This window comes from Protopterus annectens, chromosome 3.part1 (assembly GCF_019279795.1).
Source record: "Protopterus annectens isolate FY-2018-M chromosome 3.part1, PAN1.0, whole genome shotgun sequence".
Taxonomy (NCBI): domain Eukaryota; kingdom Metazoa; phylum Chordata; order Ceratodontiformes; family Protopteridae; genus Protopterus; species Protopterus annectens.
In genome coordinates, this window is record NC_056732.1 from 1,566,832,861 (window position 1) to 1,566,855,682 (window position 22,822).

A 22,822-nucleotide genomic window follows, 5' to 3' on the forward strand; every position below is an offset into this window, starting at 1 on the left:
CTATCCTTCCAGTTTTAGATATTGTGGATGATGTTTACTTAGAATCTAGTCTAAATCCAGATTCTCTGCCTCCTGCTCCAGCCAAACCAGGCAGATATAGAGTGCCCGACTTGCACAAATTCCTTTACAAAAGCCATGTTGCTGACCCAGAGACTATCTCCCAGGGTCCCAAAGGGGCTAAGGCTTCTATGACTAAAAATCCTGTACCCTCTGAAAGGGACTCCAGAGCACTAGATAGGTGGGGGAAGAAGGTTTACACCTCAGCTACTCTAGCTACGAGAGCACTAAATTGTCAATTTCACATGCTGAAATACCAGCAATTCCTAATGTCTTAAATAAAACAAAAGATGAGCACGCACCCTCAACCGTCTGAATTCAAGGAAATGCAGGATCTGTTGCATGCAGCTGAACAGGTGGGCAAACATACTTTACAATGTGGATTTGATTCCTTGGAAAGTTCCTGTAGAGCAGCTGTTACTGGGTCTGTTATACGTAGGCATGCTTGTTTAAAGGAACAAACTCTGCCGGATTATATTAAAGCAAAGTTACTAGATGATCCCTTACAAACCTCGCCAATGGGGCACTGCAACACAGAAGGGAGGAGAAGACAGGTCCCATACTACTAGAAGACAAACACAATGACTTAAACCTCAAACTGCCAAGCAGAGCTCTCTTGGCAGCTCCCTTGGGAGGAAAATTAGCACTTTTTGCAGACAACTGGTGCATCATCACAAAGGACAGATGGTTCCTAGACATTATCTCACAAGGATACCGCTTCCATTTCCACACCTTGCCAAGGATAAAAGGAATGCCAAACCTGCCACAAAATCAATGGGCAGAGGCACAAAAACAAATTACAGCTCTCATGGACATGAGCCATTCAACTGGTACCTACACAAGAGCAAGGCCAAGGATTTTACTCAAGGCTCTTTCTAGTCCCCAGAAAGGACAATGCTAGAAGACCCATTCTGGACCTTTTGATTTTAAACACCTTCTTGCAAGTACCCAAATTCAAGATGCTAACACTACAGCAGCTTTTTCCCATGTTGGGCAAGAAAGCTTGGCTGGTAACATTGGACCTCAAGGAGGCATACCTGCATTCCCCTATCAGACAAAATTGCAGAAGATACCTCCGTTTCATTGCAGGCTCAACCCATTACCAATTCTCTACACTGCCCTTTGGCTTATCTGCTGCACCCAGGGTCTTCACAAAATGCCTGGCACCATTAATTGCATACTGCTTTCACTACTCAAGCCCCAGCACCTTAGCTCAAAGGTTCCTGGAAAATATAAACTCAAATGCTATGGAACAACTAGTCACCACTCCCACAAGAGGGGACAACATACTAGACCTGATCATTACCAACATGGGGGCTCTATGCTCCACACCAGAAGTATATCTCTTATTGGTAAGATCAGACCATAAATTAATTTCACTGGATGTCCACATCCCGACCCCACCCCCAGCCCAGAAAACCACAGTGAAAAACTTCTCAAAAGCGAACTTCTCACTTCTCAGAACCGAAGTGGAATCCTTCAAGGCCCCAGGGCCAGTGGAAACTACGGCCCAAACTGCAGAATCCTATATAAACGCATTCTACGGACATCTCCAGGAATGCATGGATCATGCTATCTCAAACAAAACCAAGACCCAATCATCCAAAGGCAGGCGTCCAGTCTGGTGGACCCCTGCCATAAATAAACTGTACAACAGGAGGAGGAAGCTACTACATGATAGAGCAAAATCCCTAATACGGAAGGCATCTCTGATCAGCACTAGCAAAAAATTACGATCCCTCAAAATCCTCCAAGGCCAGCTTCGAGAGAAAAATTACACAGGACACCAAAGACAATCATAAGACTTTTTTCAGTTATGTTAGAAACCTGGGATGCAACTCCCAGACTTGTTCTGAGTTGATTCTAAACGACAAAAAATACACTGAACCCACAGACATCGCCAGTATCCTGGCAGACAGGTTCAGTGCAAACTCCCCCCCCCCCCCCCAAAAAAGTGCAAGTATCTATCCCGGCAGAGGGCTGCCTCCCAAACATCTCTGATGCTCAGGTGAAGGCTGCCCCCTCCAAAGCAAAATACACTGCTTCCATGGGACCAGATGGTGTCACAGGTTGCATCCTACATGAACTCCAAGAGGAACTAATCCCTCAAATAAAACAGCTATACAATCTCAGCCTCACTACAGGATATGTGCCCACAGAATGGCGTACAGCAACAGTGGTCCCACTCCACCAAGGTGGAGCCTCTACGGACCCTGGAAACTATCGCTCCATAAGCCTGACTACCTTAGTTTGCAATGCTATGGAGAGGATCATCATGGTGCTCATAAACAGACATTGGGGACCTACAGACACTAGATCCTACCCAGTTCGGCTTTGTCAAGGGCAGATCTTGCCTTTTGAACCTGGTTGACTTCTTCGAAACAGTCACCAAAGCCATAGATGAAGGGTAGGCATTTGACACAATACCCCACTCTGGCATCATAGATGGGCTATCCAGCTTAAATATAAACCCCATGTCACAAGATGGGTCGCAAACTGGCTCAAAGACGGAACCCACAGAGTGAGAGTTGCTGGAGCCATGTCAGACTCAAAACCGCTCACAAGTGGCGTCCCACAGGGTTCTGTTCTGGGACCACTCTTGTTTGGTATATACTTTTCCGAGGTACAGGCAAACGTGGGAGGACTATGGCTCACCAAGTTCGCAGACGACTGCAAACTGGACGCCATAATCAACTCTCCAGCTGACACATCCTTCAAAAAGGTCTCAGAGACAGATAACTGGTGCCAGCGTCATGGTTTAAAGCTAAATGCCAAAAAATGTATAGTCATACCCTTTGGCAAAAACAATGTGCCCACAAATTACCACATAAGCGGAAACCCATTAAGTACAGAGAAAGTTATTAGGGACCTGGGGACCCAAGTTGATAGCAATCTCTCCTTTGAAAGCCACATTGCCAAAGTGGTTAGAATAGCCCACCTCGTCACGAAGGGTTTCGCATCTAGATCAAGAGAGCTAATCGTGCCCCTTTATTCATGGCTCATCAGGCCCATCATAGAATACAATGCTCCTTTTGGGGATGTACCTTACCCGACACCTGCAGCAATTAGAAAGACCCCAAAAGTATCTCACCAAGAGGATCAAGGGTCTCAAACAGGTGCCATATGCTGCTCGGTTAAAAAATCTCCAGCTCTACTCAGTTGCATATCGCCTACTTCGAGGCGATCTGTGCCTGACATACAAAGCTATGTCAAATCTAGAATTAATGGACATGCTCCACCTCAGTAAATCTAAATCCCTTAGAGCCACGCGCTCGAGGGACTTGAACCTCAGCACAGAAATAAATAGAACTTGCTGGAGGGACAGGTTCATAACCCAGAGGCTCCCTTTGCTCTGGAATAGAATTCCAGTTCATGTGAGGCAGAGCACCTCACTGAATCTCTTCAAGAAAAATCTCGATAGGTGGATAGGGGATCGTAGGTTTGTCCTAGGGATTACTCCCGTGTCACTATTAGACAGAGGCACAGTAAACTAAACCTTAAAAAGAGCACAGTATACTCAAATCAAGGGGTGGCGTAAGCCATACAGAATCGGGCTAGGCTTATAATTGCCCCAGGGTAGATAGCCTAGTATGAACCTATGAACCTAAGAGGAATTCAAATTTACCCATACCTGGACGACTGCCTCATCCAAGCAGAAAGCAAGGGCATTCTCTTACATCTGGCTTTTGTAAAACACCTAAGTTGCCTAGGGTACACAGTAAACGAAAAGAAATCAAAACTAGTACCCTCACAAAATGACATTCCTGGGTGCCAGCTTGAATACACCTGCCCAGATGGCTTGTCTGACGCCAGACAGACAACTACAACTAACTCAATACTTCAAAATAATGGCAACAAAGACCCACCTCACTGCAAGAAAAATTCTGCAGGCCTTGGGCTTCATGGCATCTTGCATACTACTAATACCATTTGCAAAACTGCATATGAGGAAATTACAATGGTACCTGAAAAGCGTATGGACTCAACAGAGCCACAGCTTGGAAACAATGATACCTCATTCCCTACCTTCAACAGGAGTTTCTATGGTCGTCACAGGCATGTCACCTCAACAAGGGTCAGCCTTTCACCTTACCTCCAGCCAGGCAAACTATGACAACAGATGCATCGGACTATGCCTGGGGGGCACACATGGCAGGGCAGTGCGTTCAAGGCATATGGACTGCAGATCAAATAAATCTGCACATCAATCAAAAAGAAATGCTACCTGTACAGAATGCTCTGACAGCCTTCAAGGACCTCTTACATCCAGGACAGCTTTTAAGGACAGACAACACCACAGTAATGTGGTATATAAACAAGCAAGGGGGTACACACTCCTACCCTCTATGCAGGCAAGCAATGACCTTGTGGAACACAGCACTGGCTTACCAAGTTCAATTCCTGCCAGGAAAAAAAGAACACATTTGCAGATTACCTAAGCAGGAACATCATGGATTCCCACGAGTGGAAACTGGATCCACAAGTATTTGCAATGATAACTCAAAAATGGGGGCGCCCAGACATAGACCTGTTTGCCAACCCCCAAAACTATCAGCTATCAAAATTTTGCACCAGGACATTTCACCATCAAGCTTGGAAAGTGGACGCACTCTCAGTTGGAAAATGCTGACAGTATATGCCTTTCCTCCATTGCCCCTCATCACAAAGGTGCTGCTGAAAGTCAGGATGGAGAGACCCCGAATGATACTCATTGCCCCAGATTGGCCATGCCGGCACTGGTACCACTACTAAGGAACATGGCCCACGGCCCACCATGGATTTTACCACAAATTCCTCAACTGCTCACACAGCAGGACAGTCAGATTCTGCACAGCCAGCTCAAAACCTTAAAACCTTAAATTTGGCTGCATGGCAAATCACCTAAGCAACCAGCCAGCTCCTCTTTCACACGCTGTTAATGGATGTCATTCTGGAGGCCAGGAGGCCCAGCACCAGGAAAGCCTACTCAGACAAATGGAAAAGATTTTGCGCCTGGAACCAAGCTAAAGGCCAAAATACCCTTGAGCCGGACATACCTCAGATTCTACAATATTTAACTGAGATGTTACACAAAGGACTTTTTCGTCTATTAAAATCCACGCTTCAGCTATTTCATCTCACTACAACACGGATCCTCCCTTATTTTCACATCCACTTCTAAGGCAGTACCTCAGAGGGGCCAAAAACATTAGGCCTCCCAGGGCAGCACCAACACCAACTTGGGACCTCAACTTTGTTCTGGAAAAACTTACATTGCCCCCTTCTGAGCCAGCTTTCTCAGCTGATTTAAAGTTTATATCATGGAAGACTTCCCTGCTGCTAGCAGTTACTTCAGCCAGAAGAGTCTCATAGCTACGGGCACTAATGGCAGTAGAGCTTAGGTGGTATCCAGTGTGGCTCTAAATCAAACCATCCATTTACCCACCTTCTTCCCAAATCCACAGAACAAAGGAGAAAGACTCCTGCACTCCTTGGACATTCACAGGCAACTACGTTACTACTTGGATAAAACTAAGGTTTTCAGAAAATCTGATCAGCCTTTTGTATCCTATGCTACAGCATCGCAAGGAAAGGCTTTCTCAAAACAGACCATTTCCAAATGGATAGGACATTGCATACGTTTTTGCTACACCCATCATGGAAAACCAGTTCCTGCTAGCATAAGGCCCCACTCCACCAGGACAGCAGCTACATCTACAGCCTTCCTCAGGGGGGTGCCAACCAAGAAAATTCTGGAAGCTGCAACTTGGAGTTCATTACACACCTTCACCAAACACTATCACTTACCACTTTACTCTAAGTCTAGAGCTGGCTTCGCCACTGCAGGTTTGCAGGGCCTTCTAGCCTCCGCTAACCCTGTTTGACTCCACCTCCCATGGTTAGCTTTGGGATTCAACCCAAGTGTGATGACTGTAGCAAGGTAACACGATTAACATAGTACAGTTTTGTACCTACCATAAATGTAGATGTTAGAGTATATACCCTGCTGCAGTCCAGGTTACCCTCCGTCCATCCCCTCTAACTGAAACCTTTCAGTACCTTAAAAATCTGATACAACCTTTGTGGTGTATTTGCTTATAGCTGGAGGGATGTTTTGTTTGTGCTAAACTTTTATTATTGGTACTATCTACTGACCACTTTTTGGGATGGCAGCTAACATCTGGGGCAAGAAAAACTGAAGAAAATGGCGTTGGATGCCTCTTATAAACCCCTGGCGCACTGACGTCAGGGAAGAAACGACAACAACCGACGCCGGACCAAGACTTTGGAATTCAGGCCGACTGCGGGACCGCCTGACGACAGGATAACCCAAGTGTGATGACTGCAGCAGGGTATACACTCTAACATCTACATTTATGGTAGGTACAAAACTGTACTTTCTTTAGATTAGTCCAGAAAAATATAGTGAGATTAGTTAAGTACTTTTTTCTGTATCCTTGTGAATCTGTTCATCTGTGTTATTTTAATAATGTTCATCGTGTTACCCTGCTGCAGTCATCACACTTGGGTTATCCTGTCGTCAGGCGGTCCCGCAGTCGGCCGGAATTCCAAAGTCTTGTTCCGGCGTCGGTTGCTGTCGCTTCTTCCCTGACGTCAGAGCGCCAGGGGTATATATGATGCATCCGACGCCATTTTCTCCAGTCTTTCTTGCCGCGCGGTGCCCGAAGAGTGCCGGTCGGCCGACTCCTGAGATTTTCTAAGTCGAATTTCAGATCCGAAGTCTTCAGTAAAGCTAAGTACCCCATTGGGGAAACTTTTCTTGCCTCAGTCCGATGTCAGAAAAAGTTACCAATTGTATTTCTTGTGGGAAGCAAATGCCTCATAAGGATTTTCATTCTTACTGCATACCTTGCCTAGGCCCAGACCACAAAGTCACCAGTTGTCGTTTTTGTGCTAGGTTTAATAAGCGTACTATAAAAAGACGCTTTGATTTTGCACGACACTACGGTAGAAAATTTAACTACACAATGCCGTCGGAGCAACCGACTACCGGCGTCCATAAAAAAACACAAGGATAAGGACAGGCAGCCTAGGCCCAAGCCAGACTCCGAGGCCTCGGCTGGAATGGACTCCAGTTCACCGGTCTTCAGTGAGACTCCGACGCAGCCCCTGACTACCGTAGATTTGGAACCTGAGACCGCTTTGGAGCCTTTGGCGGGGAGTGCTAGGCCGAAGCAGCCGTTTTGTTTAGCCCCTACCGACGACTGCAGAAAGAGATGGCTGTGCTGCAGAAACACCTTCGGTTACCGAAGGCATCTTCAGACCGACAACGCTCACCATAAAAACGTATTCTAAGCTTCAGACTCCTGTTAAACCTAAAAAGACTGCACTTCAGTCTCCAGTTCAAGGCCCCATGCCTAAGAAACAGATGCTTAAAATGGCTGAAGATTTGATCTCTTTAATCAGGGGTTCCCAACCCCCACCCGACAAAAGGCCTAGACAAGAGGAGGGACTACGCCTCCTCTGATCAAGTGTCTATTTCCTCAGGCTCCTCTGAGGACCAAGATTACTCCTTCTCCCCTTATGAAGATTCTGATGCTGAGGATTCTATCCCCTCAGCTTCTCCTCCTGAAGACTACTCCTTTGGGGAAACTTTACACACTATGAGGGAACATTTTCACTGGGAAGGTCAGGACTACTCTGACTCAAAGAAAAGGCTCAGAATTTCTTTTACTCCCCCAGCACAGACCACTTGCCATCCCCCCCAGTTTTAGACATTGTGGATTGTTTACTTACAATCTAGTTTGAACCCAGATTCTCTGCCTCCTGCTCCAACCAAACCAGACCGGTACTATAGAGTGCCTGATTCCCACAAATTCCTTTATAAAAACCTTGTTGCTGATCCAGAGACAATCTCCCAGGGTCCAAAAGGGGCTAAGACTTCTATTGCAAAAAATCCTGTACCCTCTGAAAGGGACTCCAGAGCACTAGACAGGTGGGGGAAAAAGGTTTGCACCTCAGCCACTCTAGCTATGAGAGCACTAAATTGCCAATTTCACATGCTAAAATATCAGCAATTTCTCATGTCTCAGCTAAAACAAAAAAAAATGAGCACACTCCCTCAACAGTCTGAATTGAAAGAAATGCAGGATTTGTTGCATGCAACTGAACAGGTGGGCAAACATACTTTACAATGCGGTTTTCATTCTTTGGAGGCTTCCTGCAGAGCAGCTGTCACTGGGTGTGTTATACGTAGACATGCTTGGTTAAAGGAACAAACTCTGCCTGATCATGTTAAAGCAAAGCTTTTAGATGCCTCCTTACAGCAAGATGTTCTATTTGGAGTTAAGGCAGAAGAAGTCTTAAAGAAAATGGAGGATAAGGCAAAATTTATGCAGACAGTCACAGATTTTCTACAGGTACAGCCCCCTCGCTTCAGCAGAAATTGGGCAACTAAGAATTGGTCCTTTCCAGCTACTGACAAACCACAGAGGGGTAAATAGACGTCCAAGAGGCAGAGGACAACCACAAGCCCAATACAAAGCTCGACAATGGGGCACTGCAACACAGAAGGGAGGAGAAGATGGGTCCCAAACTACCAGAAGGCAAACTCAATGACTTGCACCTCATTTGGCCAAGCAACACTCTCTTGGCAGCTCCATTGGAAAGAAAACTCGCACTTTATTTCAGACAACTGGCACATTGTCACAAAGGACAAATGGGTCCTAGACATAATTTCACGAGGATACAGATTCCATTTCCACACCTTACCAATGAAAAGAGGAATGCCAAACCTGCCACAAAATCAATGGGCAGAGGCACAAAAACAAATTACAGCCCTCATGGATATGAGAGCCATTCAACTGGTACCTACAGGAGAGCAAGGCCAAGGATTTTACTCTACTCTTTCTAGTCCCCAGAAACGAAAATGCCTGGAGACCAATTCTGGACCTTTCAATTCTAAACACCTTCTTACAAGTACCCAAATTCAAGATGCTAACACTACAGCAGCTTCTTCCCATGTTGGGCAAGAAAGCATGGCTAGTAATGTTGGACCTCAAGGAGGCATACCTGCATGTCCCTATCAGACAAAATTGCAGACGATACCTCAGTTTCATTGCAGGTTCAACCCATTACCAGTTCTCTGCACTGCCCTTTGGCTTATCTACTGCGCCCAGGGTCTTCACAAAATGCCTGGCACCAGTAATTGCATACTGCAGACAGATGAATTCAAATATACCCATACCTGGACGACTGCCTCATCCAAGCAGAAATCAAGGACATCCTCTTACAACATCTGGCTTTTGTAAAGCATCTTCTAAGTTTCCTGGGGTACATAGTAAACGAAAAGAAATCAAAACTAGTACCCTCACAAAATGACATTCCTGGGTGCCAGCTTGAATACAATGGCCCCAGAAGGCTTATCTGATGCCAGACAAACAACTACAACTGACTCAATATTTCAAAACAATGGCAGCAAAGACCCTACTCCCTGCAAGAAAAATTCTGCAGGCCTTGGGCTTCATGGCATCTTGCATACTAATACCATTTGCAAAGCTGCATATGAGGAAATTACAGTGGTACCTAAAAAGCGTATGGTCTCAACACAGCCACAGCTTGGACACAATATCTCTCATTCCTTGCCTACAACAGGAGTTTATATGGTGGTGTCAGGCATGTCACCTCAACAAGGGTCAGCCTTTCACCTTGCCCCCAGCCAGGCAAACTATGACAACAGATGCATCGGACTACGCCTGGGGGAGCACACATGGCAGGTCAGTGCGTTCAAGGCGTATGGACTACAGATCAAAGAAATCTGCACATCAATCAAAAAGAGATGCTAGCTGTACAGAATGCTCTGACAGCCTTCAAGAACCTATTACATCCAGGGCAACTTACAATAAGGACGAATAACACCACAGTAATGTGGTACATAAACAAGGGGGTACACACTCCTACCCTCTATGCAGACAAGCAATGACCTTGTGGAACACAGCACTGACTTACCAAGTTCAGCTACAAGCTCAATTCCTGCCAGGAAAAAAGAACACATTGGCAGACTACCTCAGCAGAAACATCATGGATCCCCACGAGTGGAAACTGGATCCACAAGTATTTGCAATAACTCAAAAATGGGGCCTTCCAAACATGGACCTGTTTGCAAGCCCCCAAAACTATCAGCTAACAAAATTTTGTACAAGGACACTTCACCGACAAGCATGGAAAGTGGACGCACTCTCATTCAGTTGGAAAAACCTGACGGTATATGCCTTCCCTCCATTGCCTCTCCTCACAAAGGTGCTTCTGAAAGTCAGAAAGGAGAGACCACGACTGATTCTCATAGCCCCAGACTGGCCACGCCAGCACTGGTACCCACTATTAAGGAATATGGCCCAGGGCCCACCTTGGGTTTTGCCACAAATTGCTCATTTGCTCACACAGCAAAATAATCAGATTCTACACAGCCAGCTCAAAACCTTAAATCTGGCAGTATGGCAAATCAACTAAGCATCCAGCCAGCTCCTCTTTCCCAAGCAGTTATGGATGTTCTCCTGGAAGCTAGGAGGCCCAGCACCAGGAAGGCCTACTCGGACAAATGGAAAAGATTTTGCGCCTGGAACCAAGCTAAAGGCCAAAACACTCCAGCCTCACGTGCCTCAGATTCTACAGTACTTAACTGAGATGTTGCACAAAGGACTTTCTTTTTCTTCCATTAGAATCCATGCATCAGGTATTTCAGCCCACTACAACACGGATCCACCCTTATTTTCACATCCACTTCTAAGGCAGTTCCTCACAGGGGCAAAAAACATTAGGCCCCCCAGGAGAGCACCTACACCAACATGGAACCTCAATTTAGTTCTGGAAAAACTTGCACTACCTCCCTTTGAACCAGCTTTCTCTGCAGATCTACAGTTTCCATCATGGAAGAGACTGCCCTGCTGCTAGCAATAACTTCAGCTAGAAGAGTCTGAGCTGCAGGCACTAATGGCAGTGGAACCTTTCCTTATTTTCCATCAAGAGAGAGTTTCTCTACTAACTAACCCTTCCTTTATGTCTAAGGTGGTTTCTAGTGTGGCTTTAAATCAAACCATCCACTTACCCACCTTCTTCCCAAATCCACAGAACAAAGGAGAAAGACTCCTGCATTCCTTGGACATTCACAGGCAACTTCTTTACTACTTGGATACGACTAAGGTTTTCAGAAAATCTGACCAGCTCTTTGTATCCAATGCTACAGCTTCACAAGGGAAGGCTATATCAAAACAAACCATTTCCAAATGGATAGGACATTGTATTGCCTTTTGCTATTCCCGTCATGGAAAACCAGTTCCTGTTACTATTAGGTCCCACTCTACCAGGGCGACGGCTACATCTACAGCCTTCCTCAGGGGGTTTCCAACCAAAGAGATTTTGGAAGCTGCAACTTGGAGTTCAGTGCACACCTTCACCAAACACTACCACTTACCACTTTACTCTGACTAGAGCTGGCTTCGCCACCCCAGTTCTGCAGGGCCTTATAGCCTTCTCTAACCCTCTGAGTCCTCCACCCATCCTTAGCTTTGGGATTCTACCCAAGTGTGATGACTGCAGCAGGGTAACACGATGAATATAGTACAGTTTTGTACCTACCATAAATGTAGATGTTTGAGTGTACACCCTGCTGCAGTACAGGTTATCCTCCCTCCATCCCCTCTGATCTAACTGTCTAAATCTCTACAAAACCGTCCTGATGTATTTGCTTATAGCTAGAGGGATTTTGTGTTTGTGCTAAAACTTATGTATTGGTACTAATTACTGACCACCTTTTTGGGGGCACCTGACATCTGGGGCAAGAAAAACTGAAGAATATGGCGTCGGATGCATCATATATACCCCTGGTGCTCTGACGTCAGGGAAGAAACTACAGCAACTGACGCCGGACCAAGACTTGGAATTTCGGCCGACTGCGGGACTGCCTGACGACAGGATAACCCAAGTGTGATGACTGCAGCAGGGTGTACACTCGAACATCTACATTTATGGTAGGTACAAAACTGTACTTTTCTTGTGAGTGACTAGTGTTTATTGTAAATAGATATTTAATGTTTTCATGTTGTGTTATTAAATATGTTTAAGTTTTCATTGTGGCTGGTCCTTTAGAGAATATTTTAATTATTGAGTACGCTTATATTCATTCAGTGGCACTGCAGCTACTCATGAAAGCCTTGCTATATTTGGTCAGCATTACCATTTGTATTAATATTAATTTCATTCAGTATAATTGGGTACCCCTTGCAGGAGCATTAGAATATCTAGCTTTTAAGTGTCTGGGGACAATGTAACTACCTTATAGTCTGAGCAGAAGGGGGCATAGCTAGTAAATCTGTCCAGTCTTTCCCGTGTGTGTGAAAATCAAATCTGTGTGTCAGCTGCTTGGAGCATGGGCACGAAGCATTGGTTTCATAGAGAGTGGTGGAGAATTTGGCTTGGGCACTCAGCTGAGGTCTCAACTCTATAGCTGTGCCAGTGAGGAGTTTTACTGAGGATTTAGAGGGAAACAGAGAAACCCAGACCCCAGATTGTGTGTGTTCCTTGTGTGCTGTTAAGGGCAATTGTGCTTGATGCAGAGAGCTGCATCTGGAAATACTAGGTGTATCCATTTTTGTTTCAAGTGAACATCCCTCTCCAGTGTCAGTGGTGAGGATTTAGACTCCTCGATTACTGGCAGAGTGGGGACATCACATAAATGACTAGCTTAAATGTGTGTTTATTTGATCACTGTGGAATATTATTACATGAGCAACTTAAAGTTCACTCCACCAGGAGAGTAGCTACCACAGCTAGCCTTGTCAGACTAGTGTCAGCACAAAGCTTAAATTCTCAACTCTATAGACACCACCATCTAAAAGACGGTCACAAACTCTCCAACTTCAAACCTGCAACCTTCAACAATATACTTTCCTCTTTCAACTGGTCCTTTTTATACAACCTTCCTCTTGATGAGACTATCTCCAAATTCAACAAAATCTTCCTTAGTACTTTATACTCCCCCCCCCCCCCCAATCAAAAAATTAGACTAAAGTCCAACTTCTCACCTTTAATATCACAACCCATTCGTAACCTGGAAATTCTGGAAAAAATCTGCCAACCCATCTTCAAACTTGTATAGAACTCTGGAACCATACCAAAAAAACACAGACAATGACAAAAGACATTACTGTCATAAACCACTAAATAATTCTCACTCTAATCCCATATTATTTTTGAAAAAATATTAAGCTCCTGTATCCAGGTAAGCCTACTACACTTAGTCCCTGTCCAAATAACTCTGACCTTGATATTGCTGTGCTTCTAAACACTTTCTTCACAGACCCAATCAAAAATCTTACTAAAAATAAAACTGCAAATATTTCTTCTATCGATCCCATTCCCACCTCCCCTGCCTCAACCTTCTCTCTGAAACCCACCGCCACTGCGTATATTAGATCTACTCTCACTAAACGTATACCGTGCTCTACATCTGCTGACAACTTACCACCTCAGTTTCTCAAAATTGTTGCCAACGCCATTGCCTACCCTATCTCCATACTTATCAATCGATCCATCCTTGAAAATACTGTACCCAAAATATGGAAGAAATTTTATTATTTTCCTTCATAAAGGAGGAAACTCTACAGACCTCTCCAACTATCGCCCCATTGCTATTCTGTTCCCTCTCTCCAAAATAATGGAAAAATGTATACATAAATCCTTTAATACCTTTTACAGAAAAATCTCCTGACACCTGTACAACACGGTTTTCGTCCCGATCATAGCACTGCCACTGCTCTCATAACTTTCACACAGACCATTGCCAAAGCTCGTGATGAAAGCAAACTAGTTTCTAGTCCCTTCCTCGATTTATCTAAAGCTTTCGACACTGTCTCCTGCACGCTGCTTCTATCTAAACTTAAAAATCTTAATCTCTTAGTCTACTATACTCTGGTTCACCAGCTACCTCTCTGATAGACTGCAGTCTGTCAGATGGCGGTCTGCTTTCTCTCCTTTCCTGCCTGTTCTTACTGGTTTATTCCAAGGATCAGTACTAATACCCACTCCTTTTTAACAGCTTTACAGTCGTTTCACAGCTTGCCCTCACTCCTCTTATCCAGTATGATGATGATTCCACTGTCATATCTTGTTCCAATAATCTCTCCCACCTTCTCTCCCTCACCCAGGATTCTCTTCCATCTGTTGAAAAATGTCTAAACAGCAATGACTTCTTACTCAATCCCAGAAAATCAAAACTTCCCTTCCTCTCCAAATCTCTACAACACTGTAAAAACTCCTCAGTCACATCTCTCAGTAATACTGCCATCTCAGTCGAAACTCATACTAAACTCCTTGGTGTTATTGATGACCAACTTAAGTTTGGCATCCGTATTTTACAAGCCATCAAATAAACGCACCAAAAACTAGGCCTGTTATATAGGAAAAAAATACTTTAGTAAGGACACTAAATGTTCTCTGGCACAAGCTTTTCTACTGCCTAATCCCTTCTCTGATGAATTTACAAACCAACCTTGTGACCAAACTTTAATCCACCTACAATAAAATTGCTAGATTTGCTGAAAACCTTCTGTACTCCCACCACTGCACTGCCCTACAAAATCTTCTATGGCCTGCAGTTCAAAACCAGCTCTTACTTCCACAGCTCTCTCACTCACTGTACTCTAATCCCTCCCGCTGCCCTGCTCTCTCTACCGTAATCTCTCCCTATACTCTGAAACGCTGTCTCCGTAGTGCCAGACCAACATCTCCTGGAAGTCTATAAGCCCAAGAAACAAATAGGTAAACTTCTGTATAGTCATTCAGTTGTTAACTCCTGGAAGAAACTACCACCAGACCTAAGAGCTACCACTAGTGGGTTCAGTTTAAAAATAATGCTAAAAGATTATATGCTCAAAACATGGTCTTACCCCCTGCCCCAGTCCAACCTGACATATCTTCTCATCCTTTCTCCTCCTTTATCTTTCTGTTAATACTCTGATATGGTCCCCATCTCTTTTCTTTCTTCCTGCAGACAGTCTATCTAAAAAAAAATGTACATTGTCAGATGTTACTTTTCATATTTTAACTTTAACTGCCAAGTGTTTAGCTGCACTCCTGTTTTGTTTGTATGTTATCGCATCTTAAGATTTTTGTTTAGAAATCTGTTTTACTGTTGGTGTACCTTAATATCTTCCTTGTTATTACTAATAATTATGCTCCATATTTGTATACATTATGTTTTTTTTTTATTGTTTAAGCTTTCGTGTTTTTTGGAGCTTTTCTCCTGGGTCTTCTGCTGAAAAAGGGCTTCTTGCCCAGTCACTTAACTCTATTAACAAATGTCAGATAAATAAAAAAATAAATAAATAAATAAATGAAGCTCCCACCTGGAATTCTGTCCACACATTTTCCCAATAGTTTGAATGATAGTGCAGCAGTGATCCTTAGGATGAGCATAGCGCTGGCTGTGGGAAGCATGCTCAATATTGCAGGTATTCTAATACAGTGATCATTGACACTTTTTAGGCCGCTTCCTGCAGCCCCCTAGAATCTCCCTTTTTCATCATTGTCATACAAAGTGAAGACTTGAAGGCACTGTCCTGTTAATACATTAATTTCCTCCTTTAAGGAGACCTTGACACACTGGCCTGATTCTGGTTTAGATATGCTGGTGGAACACGCTTGCTGGTGACAATTATTCATAGGGGGAATGGCACTGCTGCTCTTTCCTTATCTTTTTCTGCCAAGTGTCCTGATACTGATGCCTTTGCAGGAAGGAGGCCAGTCATACTTGAAGGAAAATCTGACACTTGGAAGTTTGGCTGGATGAATTGATGTCAGGCTTTGTCCAATTCCCAAGCAGTATGAATGCTTATGCAACAGTGGTGGTTACAGTTAAATGACTGTGTTATGGTGAGTGTGCACATGCAACTGTGCTTTTATTTTATTAGATGCTTGGCCTCCAAAACTTGTAATTATCCCAGAGGCTTTACAAAAATTTGTATTTCAGTTATCAGTATTTCTGAACATGTTTTCATCCCCCAAAACAAGTTAGCCTCTCCAAAGGAGCTGCCCTTAATATTTGAGAAATCTATGAAACTGCTCTTACCTCTCATTGTCCATCATGCTTCATTGTTTTACATAAACAGACATGATCCTTTTGCGTCAGGTGACCCATTTTAAACATAAGAGAATGATTCTTGCTCCATTTGCATTTAATTCTTTTCTGGTAGATGCTTCAATAGCCCATAATCATGTGTGGCGTAGAAGTATAGGACGATTTGGCTACTTGTGTAGTTTTATGTAGTGAGGAAAACAATTTCTTTCCATTTTTATTTTGAGTGTCTCAGATGACTCTTATGTGAACATTCCAGACTAATGGCCAAATTATGTTGGCCAGGTGTGGTTTAAAAGTGCTGTTTGCCAGTGGGTAATCTTTGTCATGCTATAAATAGCTACATTTTGTTTTGCAGACTTGAGACCGAAAGTAAAGGGCCTGAATCTCAAAAAGCTGAGGCATCTGTCGTACCTGAAGCAAAAGCAAAATCTGTGGCAGAGAGCAGTGAATCAAAAACGGAGTCTAGGAGCAAATCTGCAAAGCTGTCGTCATCTACTGGTAACAGTCTATATTTTTGTTATAGAATTGTTCTGGACAGTCTGTTTGCATTCTGTTACAGCAAGTGTTTACTGGCAAATGTTAATTCTAAATTAGAACGAGCTAATATATTGAAATGATACTTTGAGCCAATGTCAATTTTTATTTGTTCCTCAACTCTTGGGATCGGCTCCAACTCTGCTGCTTCTACTAGCTTGTGGATTACTCAAAACGCTGGAGCTCCTGTCTTTCCCATAGTGCCCTAGTCCCTAACATATGTTTGATCTCATTTCCTGCCTTCAAGTACAGACGTGGTTGCTGTTTCAACTCCCGAGTCAGTAAATTTTTTTCTGGGATTACTGTAAGTTTAATAATTTTCTTTATCTTGTACTTTATCTGTATTTTTATATTTCCAATTTTTTCTAGTGTTTCCTACTCTTCTCCCTTTGAAGTACTTGTGTACTCTTTAAGTTACCATTATTGGTAGTTCTTTCTGTACCTTTGGTTAGTCCTATCGTTACCATAATTTGTTAATTTATATATTTATAGTTATTTACATTAAAAAAAATATTTGTTCTGTTACTTCTCATCCTTTTGGCTGTTGATCTTTTGCAGTTTCTGCATCTTTCTACTTTTAATTAAAATCTGAGAGAAGCCCTCTGGTTTCAAAAAATGTTTGGCCTTTGGCCACAAAATTCCACTGCCAGATGCACATTCTGATTGTTGCCGAGGTCCATTGATTCATAAAGAAAAATCACTTCATAGCCAGTTGCCTCTCATGTGTCCAGATCCTATTACCTCTAGGCTGCCATCCAATTTCTTGGAGCATTCTCCAGGACATCACCATTTAAGGCCTTCCTCCACAGCATCCTGGACTTGCTCTTTGAAAAATTTGACTAAAGCCGATATAGACCGGATGATGAGGAAGTTCCTCTTAATGCAGACACAAATGGCGGTTCTCCTGACTGCAACGCCTCTGGGTCCCAAGACCTTTGTACAACACAGTCCCGCTTGCTCCTTCTCTGTTCTGAGCTCTGGTATAGGAGTTGTCAGATCCAAAGGATCAGGAGTCGTTCACATCAGATCCAAAGATACTAGTATATTTGACTGTGGTGGTGTCTGAGTGGACTAGCTTGATGTGTCAGAGCTGTAGCATCAGCACCGAATCCATAGTGTTGGAGCCATCTCTTCCCACTCAGAACCTCGGCATTAGACAGCTCAGCTCCGACTTCCTCTTGAGTGCTCTACTTTCAGAGAAGAGGGAGCTTACTGTCTGTAAGCATGTGCTTTCAGAGCCATCTGTTTCCTTCTCCCCTAGGCATTCAGCATTTGAGGTAGTGGAGAGAGCTTTTCTATCCCTGGAGCTCAAAATTCTCCACCTTCTTCGGCTCTGACCACCCTTGCCACTTCGTCTCTGCATCTTCAACCTCAAACTTCCATACCACAGGGACAGCCAACCCTAGTTAGCTACTTGGCTACCCATCAGGGTACGCTGATTACTTTTGACACTTCTCCAGAACATCTCACTAGAGATGTTCCCAGGAACAGAAAGTGTAAAAGGAGGCAGACTCTCCTCAAGGGTCAGTCACTGAAGATACTTACTTCGATGAAGGGTAAAGGTTCCCAAGATCACCTGATAACGTCTCATTTGGGGACATTCTGGGTCTCCTAAAGCAAAGGGGTGGCTGGTCTGCTGACAACCCTTCCCAAGTAGAGTCTGTATTTCTAGAGGCTTTTGACACTGGCCCCATATACCGCCTGAGTGACTCTACCCACTGAGCTCGTTGATTTGGTCTCTCAGTGGGTGTGGAAGGAGCCTGATATTGTTGAACCAGTACCCAAGACACCAGAGAAGATTCTGGCACCACTTAAGGACAGAATCCATTGGAGCAAAAGAGTAATGGTTAAATGCCATGGCCATAGCAGCAGCCACCAAGAAGGAATTACAACAAAGTTCTTCTGTCCACCCTTTTCTAACAGGAATCTATGGCATTGGACAGATTTGGGAAGGGTGTTTATGCTTCAGTGACCTTTGCCTTTCGATCGCTAAACTATGTGGCACACTTCATAAGACTCCAGAAGGATTTGATTAAAGAACTTACCAAATCCTTCCCTGGGACCAGAGGGCACTGTTGCCTCACAGTCGACTGACCTTCAGTCCATTTCTAATTCATCCATGAGGCTTCTTTCATGCAGCAGAAGGTACTTCATGGGCGGAAGGTTCAGGCATTTCCAACAGAAGACAAGCCTGGATGCAAGTTGTGTGACATTGCAGAACCCTTCAGAGCTACCTTCGTCAGTGCTCCTTTTGAGAGTTCTTCTCTATTTGGCCTCCAAAGTGAAAGACATGCTTTCCAGGAGTGAGCAGGAAGGTAAAAGCCTGTCTGCTGTGGGCATACTTTTTTTAACCCTTTAACGAACCTTTTGTAGGAATCTGTGAAGAGCTTGGAAGATGTGGTTCAATAAATCACAGGGTCCCTTCCAAGATCCATGTGAAGATAATTCCCCCATAAGCAGAGGGGGCAACTCTAATGGAAGATACCACCCTCACAGCAGAGGGGGGTCTGCAGAACCGAGGAGGCCTGACTGTCTCTGTAGGCAGTCAGGGAGTCATTTGTTTCTGGACCAGAGACCCTGGTTAAAAATTACAAAAGATTCATGGGTGCAAAGGATAATATCCACAGGTTGTATCATACCATGTTCCCATCCTCCTCCTTTGGTTTCAAAGAAAATCCCAGATGTGCCACCCAGTCAGAGGGAGGCAGCAGCACTAGAAATAAACTGCTAGAAAAAAGTTTTCATCCAAGAGGTCCCCCCAGACCAGAGAGAGTCCAGAACTTGCTCAAGATTCTTTAGTGCCAAATATAAAACAAGGGGCTGGAAATCAGTTTTGGATTGCAGCAATCTAAATCAGTCAGTTCAACATACAAAGTTCCAGTTCAGTCCATTCTGCCTTTTCTGCATCAGGATGAATGGATGTACTAAACAGATCTTCAGGATGCATACTGTCATATCAGAATGAACAAATGCTCCAGGAGATGTCTGCACTTCTGGCTGGGTGCTAGTCATTACTAATTCAGAGCTCTGCCCTTTGATCTCACAACAGCTCCCACAGTGTTAGTGTATGGCAGTAGTGGTGGCTCACTTGAGGCTGCAAGGATTGATTGTTTCTGTATCTGGACTACTGGCTTATCACTGTTCTGACCAGACATCACATGATACAAGTCCTAGTTTACACAGTACAAATATTCTCCCATCTGGATATTTCGATCAGTTACAACAAGTCTCTTCTGGAACCATTTCATACATTGGAATTCATCAGTACTTTCAACATAATCACGCAATCAGCATCTCTTCCTGTCGCAAGAGTTCAGACTGTTCAGTTCCAGGTCAGGAAAGTCATCTAAAAGTCTTCACTCTCAGCTCGAATAATCTTTCAAGCTTTAGGGTCCACATCAGCAGCAGTCATCCTAGTACTATTGTCATATGAGAATACTTCAGTCGGCATTAGCTACTCTGTGTTCCGTTCTTTACTACCCTCTGTCCAGTCAGATAAAGATTACTGAAGTTTGCAAAAAACATCTCCTATAGTGGATACAATCAAGTCAAGTGCAAGAAGGTCATTCCTTTGTTACTCTCCAACCCAAGTCCATAGTGACCACGGATATCTCCCAAATTGGTTGGGGCTAGTGTGACTTCCCTACACTGGCCCAGTAATCAAGGAGCCTCAATCCTTACCACTGGCAGCAGTGAGGGACGTACACAATGGGAGGATTACAAGTGTACATGCAGTAAAGTACAATTTCCCTTAGAGAACACAGAGATCACAGTCAGTTTGGTGCTGGTTTCTCCCTCTTTCTCCAGATCTCCAATAAGACTCCCCATTGGCACAGCTATAGGGTTACGATCTCCGACAAGTGGCCAAGCTGAGACCTCCAGGGCGCTTTCTGTCCAACCAGTGCTTCGTGTCCCTGCCCAAGTAGCTGACACACACATTTCGAGATTTGATTGATATACAAAACCGTGCACAAACACCTGGGGAAGGCTGGCACAGTTTTACTAGTTATGCCCCCTTCTGCCCAGACTATAAGGTAGTACCAGTTGCCTCCAGCCACCCTTGTTTATCAGCTACTTTAAGGCCCTTCTATCCTACTGTGTAATGTTACTATTAATCCATGTGGTAGTTTTGACCAAGAGCAAGGCTATTAGGGAGTGGCCTGTACAGTATCACCTGATACATATGCCAACAAATAGCCATAAAGATAGGTTTAAATATATTTAATAATAAAAGAACAAGACAATGCTCAAACAACACAGTTACTTCAGATTTCAGAATCACAGGAAGTATTTTCAAACAAGTTTGCAGGACAGTCCCAAATAAATACAAAAAAACATTAATCATGTTATGTTGTCTTATTTTGCCTTCATTCTTGCTGGTTGGGTTCGGAACCGAGCATCTCTTCCGACTTTGCCTTTACTAAAGCTCGAGAGCTTCCACTGGCACAAGGCTATACCCTATCCCATCATGCCTAGGGAATATTACCCAGATCTTGTTTGCCACTAAACTAGATAGGGTTGCTTCCTACTAGGCCCCAGGCCAAGTAGAAAAATTTCTCTGTTTTTGATCAATAATTGTCATTTTTCTACCGTTTGAGAGTAATTAGTGTTGGTTTTCCTTTTATCTGTCGAATTTGCTCAATTTGCTGTGCGTTGTGTTGCTTGCCATCATCTTTCGTTAGGCCTTTCTCCTACCCTGTCTCATACCCAAACTCCTTTTTTTTACCAGAGAATTTGTGGAAATGTTGTAATTTCTTCCTATAATTTCACAAGAAGTTCGTTTAAGTTAGAGGACTCCTTGAATCAGCCATCAGCCTGTTGTCAAAGGAATTTCCCTTCCCTTTTCTCGTTCCTATTCCTCTTATTTGGGAGTGGTCATTCTCTTCTTACAGAGGAAATTGTCATTTAATTTAGAGAGACTTCCTCTGGTCCCCCAGTTTTGATGTGTGTGCCTGTTGGCTGCTTGTTATAAAAAAAAAAAAAAAAAAAGATAAATTGTTCCTTAGTATTTTTTTTTTGGTATAGTTAAAACCTTGTCATATGAGAATACTTCAGTGGGCATTAGCTACTCAGTATAAATTGGTTTTGTCGTACTTTAAAAACTGACAGTCATGTCTAAGGATGGTAAAGAATCGAAGCCTTCTGGCTTCAAAAGGTGTGACCGATGTAGCCAGAAGATGTCCTTAGCCGATGGATACACCAGCGGCGTATACTGTTTGGGTGCTGTCCACCTGCAGGAGTCTTGCTGTTTGTCATGGTTTTAGCTCTAGAGTTTTGAAAGAAAGAAAAAATAAGCTCATTGTTAAGAGTCTTCTCAAAGTCCCTTTTTCTGAGGCTATTGAAGGAAAACAGAGTTCACCAATATCAGACAAATCTTCAAAGATCATCTTCCTCATTGCCAGCATCTGAACCGGCGAAGAAGCACACAAAAGAATCTACCAAGGACCCGAAGGCTTTTGAGCCTGAGAAATGTCTCTTGCGCTCCACTTACCCTTTCAGAACTGATATAGGGAAACTGCTCAGACTATGACACTGTCAGTTCCGAAAGGGCCCGCTCCACTGACCCTTTCAGAATTGATAGTGCCGTAGTTGGAGCTGTTTCCCTATATTGGAACCGGTCTCGTCAGTACTACATTTATCCATACTGCAGTCAACAAGATCCTCAGCTCCATCCTCTGTCATCCAGGAGCCTGTCCAACGACAGCGTAGAGCAGTTGGTTAATAGACTTCTATGGACACCGGCACTTTGCCTAGATCCTGTCGAGCCTTTGCAGACTGGAATCTGCTCTGACAACCGTTATTACCCCCTTGACAATTCCTCATCCGACCCAAGTTGCGGCTTTGGAGCTGGAGGGTTTGGATTTGATAGTAGTGGAACCCTGGGGACCGAGACCTGATCCAGGATCTTCTGTCCAGATTTCTGCTCCAACTTCCTCATTGCCATCCTCTGGTGAGGAGTCTAAGGGCCGATGCTGTCCTGTCAGGTCTGGAGGAGGAGGGTCAGGTCAGACAGCTGTCTGATCTGAATCTACCTCCCGGGTCCTCTGCGCAGGTCAGCTCGCCGTCTACATTGGCCTCGGAGCCTCTGACCTTGATTCATGGGCAGTCTCTTGTTTAAGAGCCAGGGGCTCCATCGGAACGGGATTGCAGTGCCTTCAA

The 22,822-nt window shown here is 44.0% G+C and overlaps 1 protein-coding gene across 1 annotated transcript in view; it reads left to right on the top strand.

The window, feature by feature from the left end:
- Nucleotides 1-22,822, top strand: part of LOC122797806 (msx2-interacting protein-like) — a 377,273-nt gene that overhangs the window by 216,588 nt on the left and 137,863 nt on the right. The window contains exon 5 of the mRNA XM_044066327.1: nucleotides 16,485-16,627. Within this exon, the coding sequence (XP_043922262.1) occupies nucleotides 16,485-16,627 (143 nt within the window). The remainder of the gene's footprint in view (nucleotides 1-16,484; nucleotides 16,628-22,822) is intronic.